The 12054-nt window shown below is 46.6% G+C and overlaps 1 protein-coding gene and 1 long non-coding RNA gene across 2 annotated transcripts; one reads left to right on the forward strand and one right to left on the reverse strand.

Annotated features, from left to right (window-relative positions):
- Positions 1-495: 495 nt before the first annotated feature.
- LOC128849426 (uncharacterized) lies at positions 496-10835 on the forward strand. The gene is made up of 3 exons (XR_008447385.1): positions 496-510; positions 9318-9401; positions 9905-10835. It is a non-coding gene; the product is annotated as an uncharacterized LOC128849426 (long non-coding RNA).
- Positions 1154-3866, reverse strand: LOC104059547 (feather keratin 4). Its single transcript, XM_009561235.2, has 2 exons — positions 3726-3866; positions 1154-1933 (listed from the first exon to the last, which is right to left on the reverse strand). The coding sequence occupies exons 1-2, from the start codon at positions 3831-3833 to the stop codon at positions 1556-1558; spliced, it is 486 nt and encodes a 161-aa protein (XP_009559530.2). The 5' UTR covers positions 3834-3866; the 3' UTR covers positions 1154-1555.
- Positions 10836-12054: the final 1219 nt, after the last annotated feature.

Here is a 12054-nt window from a genome sequence, read left to right on the forward strand (position 1 = left end):
GCTGTAGAACAAGGACAAGCGATAAACATCCCCAGTACCAATAGTCATAGAATCATAGAATAGTTTGACTTGGAAGAGACCTCAAAGCCCATCCAGTCCCACCCTCTGCCATGGGCAGGGACACCTCCCACTGGATCAGGGGCTCCAAACCCCATCCAACCTGGCCTGGAAGCCCTCCAGGGATGGGGCAGCCACCACTGCTCTGGGCAACCTGGGTCAGGACCTCCCCACAGGAAGCAATTTCTCCCTAAAATCTCATCTCAATCTTCTTCCTTTCAGCTGAAACCCATTCCCCCTCATCCTGTCCCTGCCCTTCCTGATCACAAGCCCCTCCCCAGCTTTCCTGGAGCCCCTTTCAGTACCAGAAGCTGCTTTAAGGTCTCCTCAGAGCCTTCTCTTCTCCAGGCTGAACCCAAACACTCCCAGCCTGTCCTCGCGTAGGAGGAGCTCCAGCCCCCAGATCATCTCTGTGGCCACCTCTGGACTTGTTCCATCAGATCCACGTCCTCTGTGAGTAGCACAAAATTTAAGTGTAAAGTTCATGAGATGGAAAATATTATTTGGCGTGAATTACATCTGTTGCTCTGAAGGGAAACTTAGGAACTGTTCTTTTATTTATTTTAACTGGGGTGGCCAAGAGCTCAGAGGTGTTAATGGGAGAGTTGAAAGAGCTCACAGAATCACAGCAAAGACTTTCCAGTCAGTTAAATATTCCTATTCAAAGGGAAGTTTTACCCAGGGATCATTATGTGCTACTTTTAAACAATGAAAAATATCATTAATGAAATGCATGGGGATGTAATTAAATTGGAGCCTCAGGCAAGCAGTGAGACACAAGGAAGATGTTCAAAGTTCCTCCTGTGTTTAACTTTCTTTTGGTAGCGTGTAGCAATGCTGGCTGTAACCACACTTATCCCGGAGGAAATTTCAAACTGAGTTGAAAGGGTTACAAAACATGTTTTTCCAGCATGAGATTATTCCTAAGCAGAAGGCGGTCATTGTGCTTGTTCCTGCTTAAAGAGCTTGGTCACCTTCCAACTCCAGGTGTTGGAAGAAAGCAAACACTGTTGTGTTTCACTATAGAAGTTGGTGAGCACCCGAAATGAGATATAAAGAATAGATGGTGTAGCATAAAAGACAATAAAGCTCAGAATTTTGATGCACAATAATTTAATGAGAAAGTAAGAAGTAAAAGATCTTGCTGAGAATGAAAAAAAACCAGGGAAACTATTGCCAAGGCCTTATTAAAGGCTGCAAGCAAATAATTACTCCAGGGCTATGCATTCCATATACATTACGCTTTCTTTTTCATGGCGTGGGAAGGCTTACACAATCTCATCCCTCTTTCAACCAGCCAAAGGTTATTGATATAACTAATTTGAGAGTATTACTATCAGGAGTTGTTGGAAAGAATAGTTGGAAAACTAAATTAAACATTAGCTTGAGAATTACATGTGGTTTTTGGAGATGCCCAGTTCAGGTTCCAGGAAAGCAATGCCGGTAACAGGGATTGTGGAGGCACATCTTCCTCTGTGTCGAGTTATTCATCACACACTTAGCATGGTCTGCAGCTCCCAAAACCACAACCACTGGATCCATAGGAAGAATATGACCTCCCAAAATTGTACAAGCTCCTAGAGCCATAGGAGCCACTGGCACCCAGAGAGCTCATGGATCCAAAGCAGCTCCCAATGCTGGATGGTGCTGAGCTGCCCACGAAGCTCTCCTGAGGGCAGGAGCTGAGAATGGGTCCTGGGAAAGTCATGACCACGGGTGGTGGGTAGATCACAGCTCTGGAATCACCACAGGATGTAACACAAGGCTGGTTCCAGGCATTTGCGACTGGCTGTGGGCAGGTGACTTCGCAGGGTGGAAGGCAGCGGGAGCTGATCATCTGTCTGTAGAATGACATCTTCTGGGAGTGGAGATAAATCTGAAACACAAAACACCGAGGCAACACAAGGCTGAAAGCTCAGACACCACTACTATGGATATTGTTCTTGGAAGAGAAAGATTAAGAGATGGAGGGAAGACTCAAAAGAAGATGAATATTGCAAGTTTGTCTCAGCAGTCATGTCTGTTTTCTCATCTTCTCATGCCTTCCTCCTCTCTCTGAAAGCAATCTCTGTTTCTTTTGGCTCCTAATTATGAATTATGGAGCACCTCCCATCCGAGGACAGGCTGAGAGAGTTGGGGTTGTTCAGCCTGGAGAAGAGAAGGCTCTGGGGAGATCTTATAATGACCTTCCAGTACCTGAAGGGGCTCCAAGAAAACTGGAGAGGGGCTGTTCATAAAGGCTGTGGGGATGGGACGAGGGGGAATGAGGATAAACTGGAGAGGGGCGGGTTTAGACTGGACATGAGGAAGAATTTCTTCACTATGAGAGTGGTGAGACACTGGCTCAGGTTGCCCAGGGAAGCTGTGGCTGCCCCATCCCTGGAGGGGTTCCAGGCCAGGTTGGATGGGGCTTGGAGCCCCTGATCCAGTGGGAGGTGTCCCTGCCCATGGCACAGGCTGGAACTGGATGATCTTTGAGATCCCTTCCAACCCAAACTATTCTATGAAGACAATTTGTTACATAAAATACCATTAGCAATCAGGTATTTGACTCAAGCTACGCCTCTATACTTTACCATTTCTCTTTTCCACTATTCCTTTTTGAATCTGACATAATGAGATCATTTCTTTTATAAATAACAACAGAAAAGAACAGAAACACTGGCTAGTGCTTATATACTAACATCCTGAGCTGGTTTTGCCCCACCTGGAATCTTTACAACTGTGTGAGCCAAGTCGTTGTTGTTCCAGCTTTAAGGAAGAGGTAACTGAGGCTGAGAAGTGAATGCGTTGCCCAGAGCCATTTGGTGAGGTAACAAGAGAGAGGGAATTAGAGTTCAGACAAGCCTGGTTGTTAATGACTCTGTTGTGGCCCAACCTTTCGGATGTGACAGTTGGTACCAGGGCTTCCCTCTGTGTTCTGTACAAAGAGAAAATGAGCAGCAGCCTCATCCTTGAAGAGCTCATGAGTAGTTTGCCTGGCAGAATATTCCACACTTATGTGGGAACGGAGAATCGGTGAGGATTCCAGTATCAGTAGGACTCCTGGGAATGCGGTCCCAGCTGAGTGAGGTGACGGCTCACTGGTAGAACTGGGAGCCGCATGTAATTTTGTGGAGTCCCTTTCTCTAATCATAAAATCACTTGATCCTCCACAAAATCAATTTTCAGCACCTCTGGCTCTTTGTGCTGCCTTGCTAAGACCCATAAAATAAAAGACTGCGAATAGATAAAGGAATAATGTCTTGATCATAGCAAGTACATGATACAATGCACGACAGGCTTCTAATTAATTAATTCTGAAATTATGGCAGAAAACAGAACAAAACATTATTGCTAATGGTGGCTTCCTTGTTCAGTCTGAGACTCAGAGTTAACTTCACTTGGTAGTGGCCGTTACCAGTAGATTCATAACAGCAGGATGGTCAGGCTGAAGGAAATAGAAATTCACTAAATCTCAGTATCAATAAGTGTACCCATCCCAACTTTTCAGCTGTTCTGAAAACTCTTTTCGTGCTTTCCTACTCTTTTCCAGGTAGGAAACAGCTCTTTCTGAAAGAAAGCTGCAAACTTTTCACATATTTCTATCAATCACAGTTTGGTTTCAGTTACAAACCTGCACTGTTACAGCAACAAGTGAATAGCAAAAGCATCAGGCCCAGACTTACCCTCTCGCAGCGACGAGCAAGGCAGGAGAAATGTTTAGAGCAGCCCAGAACTCTCAGCGCTTTTATGCCTGTTCTTAGGCAATCGGGAAGATACAAAACATTCTTCATGTATGATGTCCTAATGCATTATCAAACAAAAATCCACCCCACCTGTAGCTGCCCCAGATAATGCAATTAATTTGCTCAGCAATGGTGATTACTATTGCGTTCTCGTCATTACTCCGGCAGGGTAATTTTTTTTTTTCTCTTGTTGCTTTTTCCTATTTCTCCGATTGCCTCACGGAGCAAGGATTGCTCAGGAGTTTATCCATAAGCACAATATGCTGACATACCTGAGATGCTATCCCACTTTTCCAAATTCTATTCCAGTTAGGGGGCATTGTGAAATTTATCCCATCATACCCAGGCACATTAATTCCTATGACTTTGCTATGAGGCACATTAGACTCCACAGACACCTTCCTACTGAGCTATAGGTTTGGAAATGGGAAGCGTTTGTTCCTTTCCTTCTGACCAAGCAACAAACACAACACCCATGTCCCACTTCAAGTTTTAAAGGTATAGGTGGAACAACCTATGAGCAGGGAGCTGCTGTTATCCAGCCCTGGGATAAGGGACAGGAGCCTCAGACAATGAGAAATTCAGGTCCAGCTTTCATTGTCAGGAGCATTGTCCAGTTCTGGAATCCTCGACAGAAGAAGGAGATGGAGCTGTTGGAACGGCTCCAGAGGAGGCCACAAGGATGATGTGAGGGCTGGAGAACCTCCCGTGTGGGGAGAGGCTGAGAGAGTTGGTGTTGTTCAGTCTGGAGAATGGTAGGCTCTGGGGAGACCTTCTAGCCATCTTCCGGTACCTGAAGGGGCTCCAAGAAAGCTGGAGAGGGGCTGCTCATGAAGGCTGTGGGGATGGGACGAGGGGGGTTGGTTATAAACTGAAGAGGGGCAGATTTAGACTGGACATGAGGAAGAATTTTTTCACTCTGGGAGTGGTGAGGCCGTGGCCCAGGTTGCCCAGGGAAGCTGTGGCTGCCCCATCTCTGGAGGGGTTCCAGGCCAGGTTGGATGCGCCTTGGGCAGCCTGATCCAGTGGGAGGTGTCCCTGCCCATGGAAGAGGGGTTGGAACTGGATGATCTTTAAGGTCCTTTCCAACTCAAACTAATCTATGATTCTATGACTGCATGTGATCCTTGCTGAAGATAGCAGAGCTCCTGAGTGATGAACGATTCATGGTCCAGGATGAAATGGGTCGGGGAGTGCAGCTGTGCACCCTCAGAATACCTTGGGGTGGAAACTTAAAGTGCAGATTCAGCTGATTGGCAAGATTGGCTGCTTGGTTCAGCAGATTTCTTCCTCAGATCCAGTTGGAGGAGTCCCTGCCTGTGGCAGGGGGTGGAACTGGATGGGCTTTAAGGTCCACTCCAACACTAACTATTCTGTGGGTCTTATTTTAACACCATCAACAAAGACATTGAAATGTATTTACAAAAACATCCATGAACTGACTTTCGATTATTTCTTTACAAGTGCGAAGCAGTACTCTTCCTGGCTAGCTTGGAGGAGCATCGCAATCAAGAATTGCAAAGGGACAGCCTTAATTTCAGTTTGTAATTGAAATCCAATCTCCTCCGAGGACTCCCAGGTATTTGTGTGAAATAGATGGCTTTGGAGTTGTCATCCATCCAAGACTGCACTTCATACCGTGTGGGTGGAATTTGTCTCATCGGGTAACAAAGCACACCCAGGTTGTACCAGCGTGTCTACACCCTAGGACAAGTCAACAGCACACGAGTGGATGAGCTCAGAGAGAGAACGCGATGAAAAAGGAGTAACTGCCAACAAGTAGGGGCTGAGTAGCACCTTGTGCTTGAGGAACTGTATTTCTAAGTACTTAAAAATCATATTTATGCCTCGGTACGTCTATATTTCAGGCCAAAAAAACCACTACCACTATTAAGGTGGACATTACACTCGGTTGCTGGGTTGGCCACGAAACCTAGCTGGGAGTGTAGAATGAGTGTTCATTGGGACAACACAAGACTCAGCACTGCGCTCTTGTGGCTCAGCTGAGAGTGTGACTCAAACTAAATAAATTGGAGTTATATCTCGGACACTTCCAGACGAAGTGCATTCATATCACTGAGCTGCAGTGTTGGTGTACTCTTAACTTGTCTTGAGAATTCTGGTGTCGTTTCCGATACCTGAAGGTGGCCTACAAGAGAGTTGTGGAGGGATTTTTCACAAAGGCATGGAGTGATAGGACTAGGGGGGATGGTTATAAATTGGAGAAGGACAGATTTTGACTGGACATAAGGAAGAATTTCTGCACAATGAGAGTGGTGAGGCCCTGGAACAGGTTGCCCAGGGAAGTTGTGGCTGCCCCATCGCTGAAGGTGTTCAAAGCCAGGTTGGATGGACCTGAATACAACCCTAACAGCTTCATCAGGCACAGTCTGCTATTAAAGAACATCCTAAAGCCATGATTCTGATATTTCCTCAAAAAAAAAAAGTGTGTGAGGTCCAGCCAGATCCTTGTTCAAAGTGTCAGCATGGATATAAAGTGAGGACGGAAGTAAAGACTATATATTTACTTTATATCCTCATCCCCGGAGGGGTTCAAGGCCAGGTTGGATGGGGATTGGAGCCCCTGATCCAGCGGGAGGTGTCCCTGCCCATGGCAGGGGGTGGAACTGGATGGGCTTTAAGGTCCTTTCCATGGTTCTATGATTCTATGACAAAGAGACGCTGATGTTAGGATGCATCATGATTTTTATTAAGAATAAGAAATGGTATTTACACTACTAACACACATCAAAATTTGAAGGAATGTTTCCAGTCTCTCAGATCTGATTACAAGAAATTCATCAGCAAGGAAATCTTTCTTCCAAACATCACATCTAGTTTTTACCAATCACGTTATGCTTTGCAACATGCAGGAAGGCTTTGATGAGCACAAAAGCCAAACACACGGGGGAGAGCAAAGCAACCCCTCTGATACAGATTTTGTTGAACAAATTGAATTGATTTTGTCAATCTTCTAGCCTGAAAATAAATACCACAGGAAAAAAAGTAAATGTGTTAACAGAGAAGATAAAGCACAAAATGACTCATGTCAAATATGGTTATAATGGAAAACATCTATTTTAAGACACCAGTGCAGGTTCGTAGCAAGAATATCACAAACATAAACAGCATACGAAGGACAAGCAGAAGAGTGATTCCCATGGGTGCTGAGAGGCATCCATAGGTCCCAATGGATTAGCCATGAGTCATGGCTACCAAAGACTTTGGAGAGCTTCATATCTCAGTTGCTCATCCAGGTCTTGCTGCAGGTTCCCCGCTGTTTCTCCTGCCATCCACACTTTCTGCTGTGCTTAACATGGCCCACAGCCACCGTAGCGCTGGCTCCAGTGCTGGCTGGAGGAGGAGCTCAAGGAGCCACCATAGATGAGAGAACCCTGCAGGCCCCTGGGACGGCCAACCTCCAGCGGCGCTGAGGTGCCCACGTAGCTCTCCTGAGGGCAAGAGCTGAGGATGGGGCCCGGGAAGGTGATGACCACAGGTGGTGGGTAGACCACAGCACGGGAGTCCCCGCAGGAGGTGATGCAGGGCTGGTTCCAGGTGTTGGCCAAGGGCTGCGGGCAGGTCACCTCACAGGGTGGGAAGCAGCGGGAGCTGAGCTGTTGGTTGGAGAAGGACATCCTGCAGGCAGGGAGGTGAACCTGCAACACATTGGGGAGCCTCAGTCAACCCATCCCTCATGAGCCACCATGCAGACCCTCCTGCTCTGCCTCAGCAGCCGCAGGGAGGACTCGGGATATGCCATATGGAGTTGCTCTGCTACAGCTTGGGTGGTTTTTCTCTCTTTTCCCCCTTGTCTGCCCTCCTTCCTCCCTCTGATGAAGCTCCCTTGTGCTCTCCCAGGCTCCGCACACTGAGTGCTTCCCAAGGCGACTGCCCCTAAAGTGACCTGTGGCGAACAAGCTGAAGAGCACCCACCACCAGGGCTTGTAGCCAACCCCACTACACCCACCAAAACCTGTGAAAGGAGTGCATTTTCTGGGAAAATGAGACATAAGCAAGGCAGAGCAGAGTATTTCTGGAAGATTCAGTTAAACCTATCCCAAAAGCGTTAAGTTAGAAAGATGAAGAGGGAGGGTCAAACTTACTTATGACACCACAGAGGAGAAGTGAAGTGCAGCTCTCTGAAGCTGCCTGTGCTGTGAGCCCTTTTTATACCGTTTCTTGGGCTGTCTGTTGGTCTATGACACCCAGTGAACAAGATTTTAATTAGCTCCCAAATACTCAGATTACTCGTCACTCCTCAACTCCTAATTCATGCAAATAATTTCCTCCTTGTTAACAAGCATGACTTAGCCCAGGTTTTCCGCAGCGTCTCCTAGGTTCTTCCTTCTAAGAAACCTCTTGGCTGACTTCCCTAGGTTTGCAAGATGTCCATTTATTATTTTTTTTCTTACAGATACTCAAGTTTCAGTTTCTGATTTTGTTTTCATAGAATCATAGAATGCTTTGAGGTGGAAAGGACCTTAAAGATCATCTAATTCCAACCCCTCTGACACGGGCAGGGACACCTCCCACTGGCTCAGGGGCTCCAAACCCCATCCAACCTGGCCTGGAACCCCTCCAGGGATGGGGCAGCCACCACTGCTCTGGGCAACCTGGGCCAGGGCCTCCCCACCCTCATAGTGAAGAATTTCCTCCTTATGTCTAGTTTACATTCATACTCTAAATCCATGGCGTGGTTTTAGCTCCAGAGAACCTCTGCTATGAGGACAGGTGGAAAGAGTTGGAGTTGTTCAACCTGGAGAGGAGAAGGCTCTGGGAAGACCTTAGAGAAGCTTCCAGTACTGAAAGTGGCTCCAGGAAAGATGGGGACAGACTTTTTAGCAAGTCTGGCTGTGATGAGACAGGGAGTAATGGTTTTAAACTATGGAAGGGGAGATTTAGTCTGGGTATAAGGAGGAATTTACAATGATAGTGCTGAAACACTGGCAGAGGTTGCCCACGAGGCAGTGGAGGCCCCAACCTTGGAAACATTCAAGATCAGGTTGGATGGGGCTCCAGGCAACCCGATCTTAACCTGTCCCTTAGGGGGTTGGATTGGATGACCTGTCAAGGTCCCTTCTAACCAAAAGCATTCAATGATTCTATGTTTCTACGATCAGACAGGCAGTGTGGAGTGGGGGCGACAAACAGGGCAGATGGAGTAAATCTCCCATCTTTATTCCAAGTATAAGCCCTGAAGTTCTTCAGCTCAATATCAGCAGGGATGTAGAGAATCCAGTGCGTTGCACAACTTGTGATACTGAGGAATGCTGGGGGAAAAAACCTGGCTCTGTGGAGCAGTTGCACAAATAAGGTCATTTTCCAATATTTTTATCACATTGGGAAATTCAGCAAAATGCTGGAGGAAGTGAAACTGACTCAAACAGTTTAAGGAGGAAACAAGAGGGTGTTGGAAGAAACTGATAATTGTCAAAAGATGAATAAAACAATCACAGAAACCTGTGACGTGTGTTGTGGTGTTTTGTAACAAATAAACCTGAAACTCAAAGGATGTCTCAACCCCTCCAGGCAATCCAGGAGGTGATATATAAGGACTACTGCCTTCCAAGTCCTCAGATTGCAGGTCCTCGCTTCTCCTCTTCATTGATCTGAGTAAGTCGGATCCCTTCGTTATCTCTTTTACCTTTATATACAGTGGGTTTGCGTTCTTTTTTAACCAACTCCTGTAGATGCAGTCTGAACCTTCAAGAAAGCCGGGGAGGGACTATTCACAAGGGCTCGTAGTGATAGGACGAGAGGGGATGGGTATAAACTGGAGAGGGGCAGATTTAGGCTAAACATAAGGAGGAATTTCTTCACCGTGTGAGTGGAGAGGGACTGGAATGGGTTCCCAGGGAAATTGTGGCTGCCCCATCCCTGGAGGTGTTCAAGGCAAGGTCAGTGTGTGGAGAGCTTGGGAGAGCACAAGGGAGCTTCATCAGAGGGAGGAAGGAGGGCAGACAAGGGGGAAGAGAGAGAAAACCCACCCAAGCTGTACCAGAGCAACTCCATATGTCATATCCTGAGTCCTCCCTGCGGCTGCTGAGGCAGAGCAGGAGGGTCTGCATGGTGGCTCATGAGGGATGGGTTGACTGAGGCTCCCCAATGTGTTGCAGGTTCACCTCCCTGCCTGCAGGATGTCCTTCTCCAACCAACAGCTCAGCTCCCGCTGCTTCCCACCCTGTGAGGTGACCTGCCCGCAGCCCTTGGCCAACACCTGGAACCAGCCCTGCATCACCTCCTGCGGGGACTCCCGTGCTGTGGTCTACCCACCACCTGTGGTCATCACCTTCCCGGGCCCCATCCTCAGCTCCTGCCCTCAGGAGAGCTACGTGGGCACCTCAGTGCCGCTGGAGGTTGGCCGTCCCAGGGGCCTGCAAGGTTCTCTCATCTATGGTGGCTCCTTGAGCTCCTCCTCCAGCCAGCACTGGAGCCAGCGCTACGGTGGCTGTGGGCCATGTTAAGCACAGCAGAAGGTGTGGATGGCAGGAGAAACAGCGGGGAACCTGCAGCAAGACCTGGATGAGCTGAGGAGCACGGCACTGTGATGCAGTGGAACCTACAGGTGCTTCTCAGCACCCCTGTGAACTGCTCTTCTGGTTGCCCTTCTCATTCTCTGTTTGCTCTTAATGTCAGTTTTCTCAATACACTTCTTTCCCATTCTTAGAAACCCAATTCCTGATGCTGCACAACCTGTTTCTCATTGTTAAAGCACCAAAGCACCAGTATCGATGTGGAATTGTGCATGTATGTTTTTAGTTGTTTGAGACCATACATCTTTTCCTTTGGTAGCCTTTTCTTTTGATACGTATTTGTCTGATAGGAAAGATCCGCAGATGTCACCTTGTGCTATGATTTCTCAAGTCCGCTTGAAATTGGAACCAAGAAAGAAGAACAACATGCTGAAAATAAATCAGTTTAATGCAGACTGTTAAATTGACCTTCTTTTTTTCTTTTAACCACTGAAGTTTGTCTTGTATTTTTCCTTTATCTTGCTAAAAATGTACATTTTTTTTCTCCCAATAAACACTTCTGATTGCATCCAAATTCATCTATTTCCTTTCTTCTCTGTTTTGGGGTAATGCAGTGTTTGCAAACCAATTGAATCAGACCATTCCCTTATCTTAGAGATCTGGAAATGAGCGTTATGCTCTTACAGACAGTGTTTATAGAACGCCTATGGATTCATTAATCTGGAAACTCTGCTTACAACGTGCTGAGCTCGCCTGTGCACCTGATACAATCTTTACAAGGAACCAGGTGTGAGCAAACTGCCCAACCCTTAGAATTTTCAAGACAAATGTGAAGTACTAAATAGCAGCTCCAAAATGTTCTAATGGCTCATCCCTATTTCCTCTCCCTTCCTGTGGGATTTTACTGAAACTGCTATAAATCCATGCACAGTAGAGAAATAAAAAGGAAATATTGAGTTGTGCTATAGTTCTATATAACATAGAGAAGCAAAGAGATGGCATTAGTCAGTAAAGGAAAGCAGAGGGAACTTTCCAGAGACATTCAGAGAGAGAAAATGAGCTTGATGTGAAATGCCAGTCTGAGATACAGGAAGCCTGACTCTGTTTCCTTACTCTGTACCTTCATGGTTAGTTTTCTGGATCATAAACCTGCCTCAGCTGGGATCAGAAATGCCCAATAGGAGATATCTCTCACTAGCTTAACTTCTTATTACTGTGCAAAATAAAAGAGTCTCCTGGCAGAGTCCTAAGAATCAGGAAAGCAGAAAATGGGAGCTAAAGAAGGTCAGCAGAGCTCTATTTACTTCAATGACCAAAAGAAAACTGCATTAAACCAAACCACGTGCAGAGAGTTCTCACTAAAGAGGGAGCGGTGATCCAGCAGTGCTCAAATGAAAGCAATAAGCAATTTCTGAGAGGCAAACAGAGCGAGTAAGGGAGTATCCCCTCAGCTGTTACTCCTTATGTTAACCCTATTTAGCAGAGTATAGCACAGCACTCAGCTTTTCCTCTCAGCCCCTCACTGGATTCCCAGAACTGGGCTATTGTATAGTAAACAAAGAGGATTAAATGCAATTAAGCTATAGCCAGCTACATCTTTCTATCAGCAGCAGGATGTTCCCTGTGCTATACACTGTGTCAGGTATGCTCGGCTCGCTGCCACTCGTCAGTAAGTGTCCTACACCCTCTGATACCTGTATGCATGTGTCTGGGCAAGAAAATGGTGCTAAGACTCCCTTCTATTTGCTGTATTGTCTTCTGTCTCCAGCATGTTTTGATCAGTACAGACTGGT

This window comes from Cuculus canorus, chromosome 28 (assembly GCF_017976375.1).
Source record: "Cuculus canorus isolate bCucCan1 chromosome 28, bCucCan1.pri, whole genome shotgun sequence".
Taxonomy (NCBI): domain Eukaryota; kingdom Metazoa; phylum Chordata; class Aves; order Cuculiformes; family Cuculidae; genus Cuculus; species Cuculus canorus.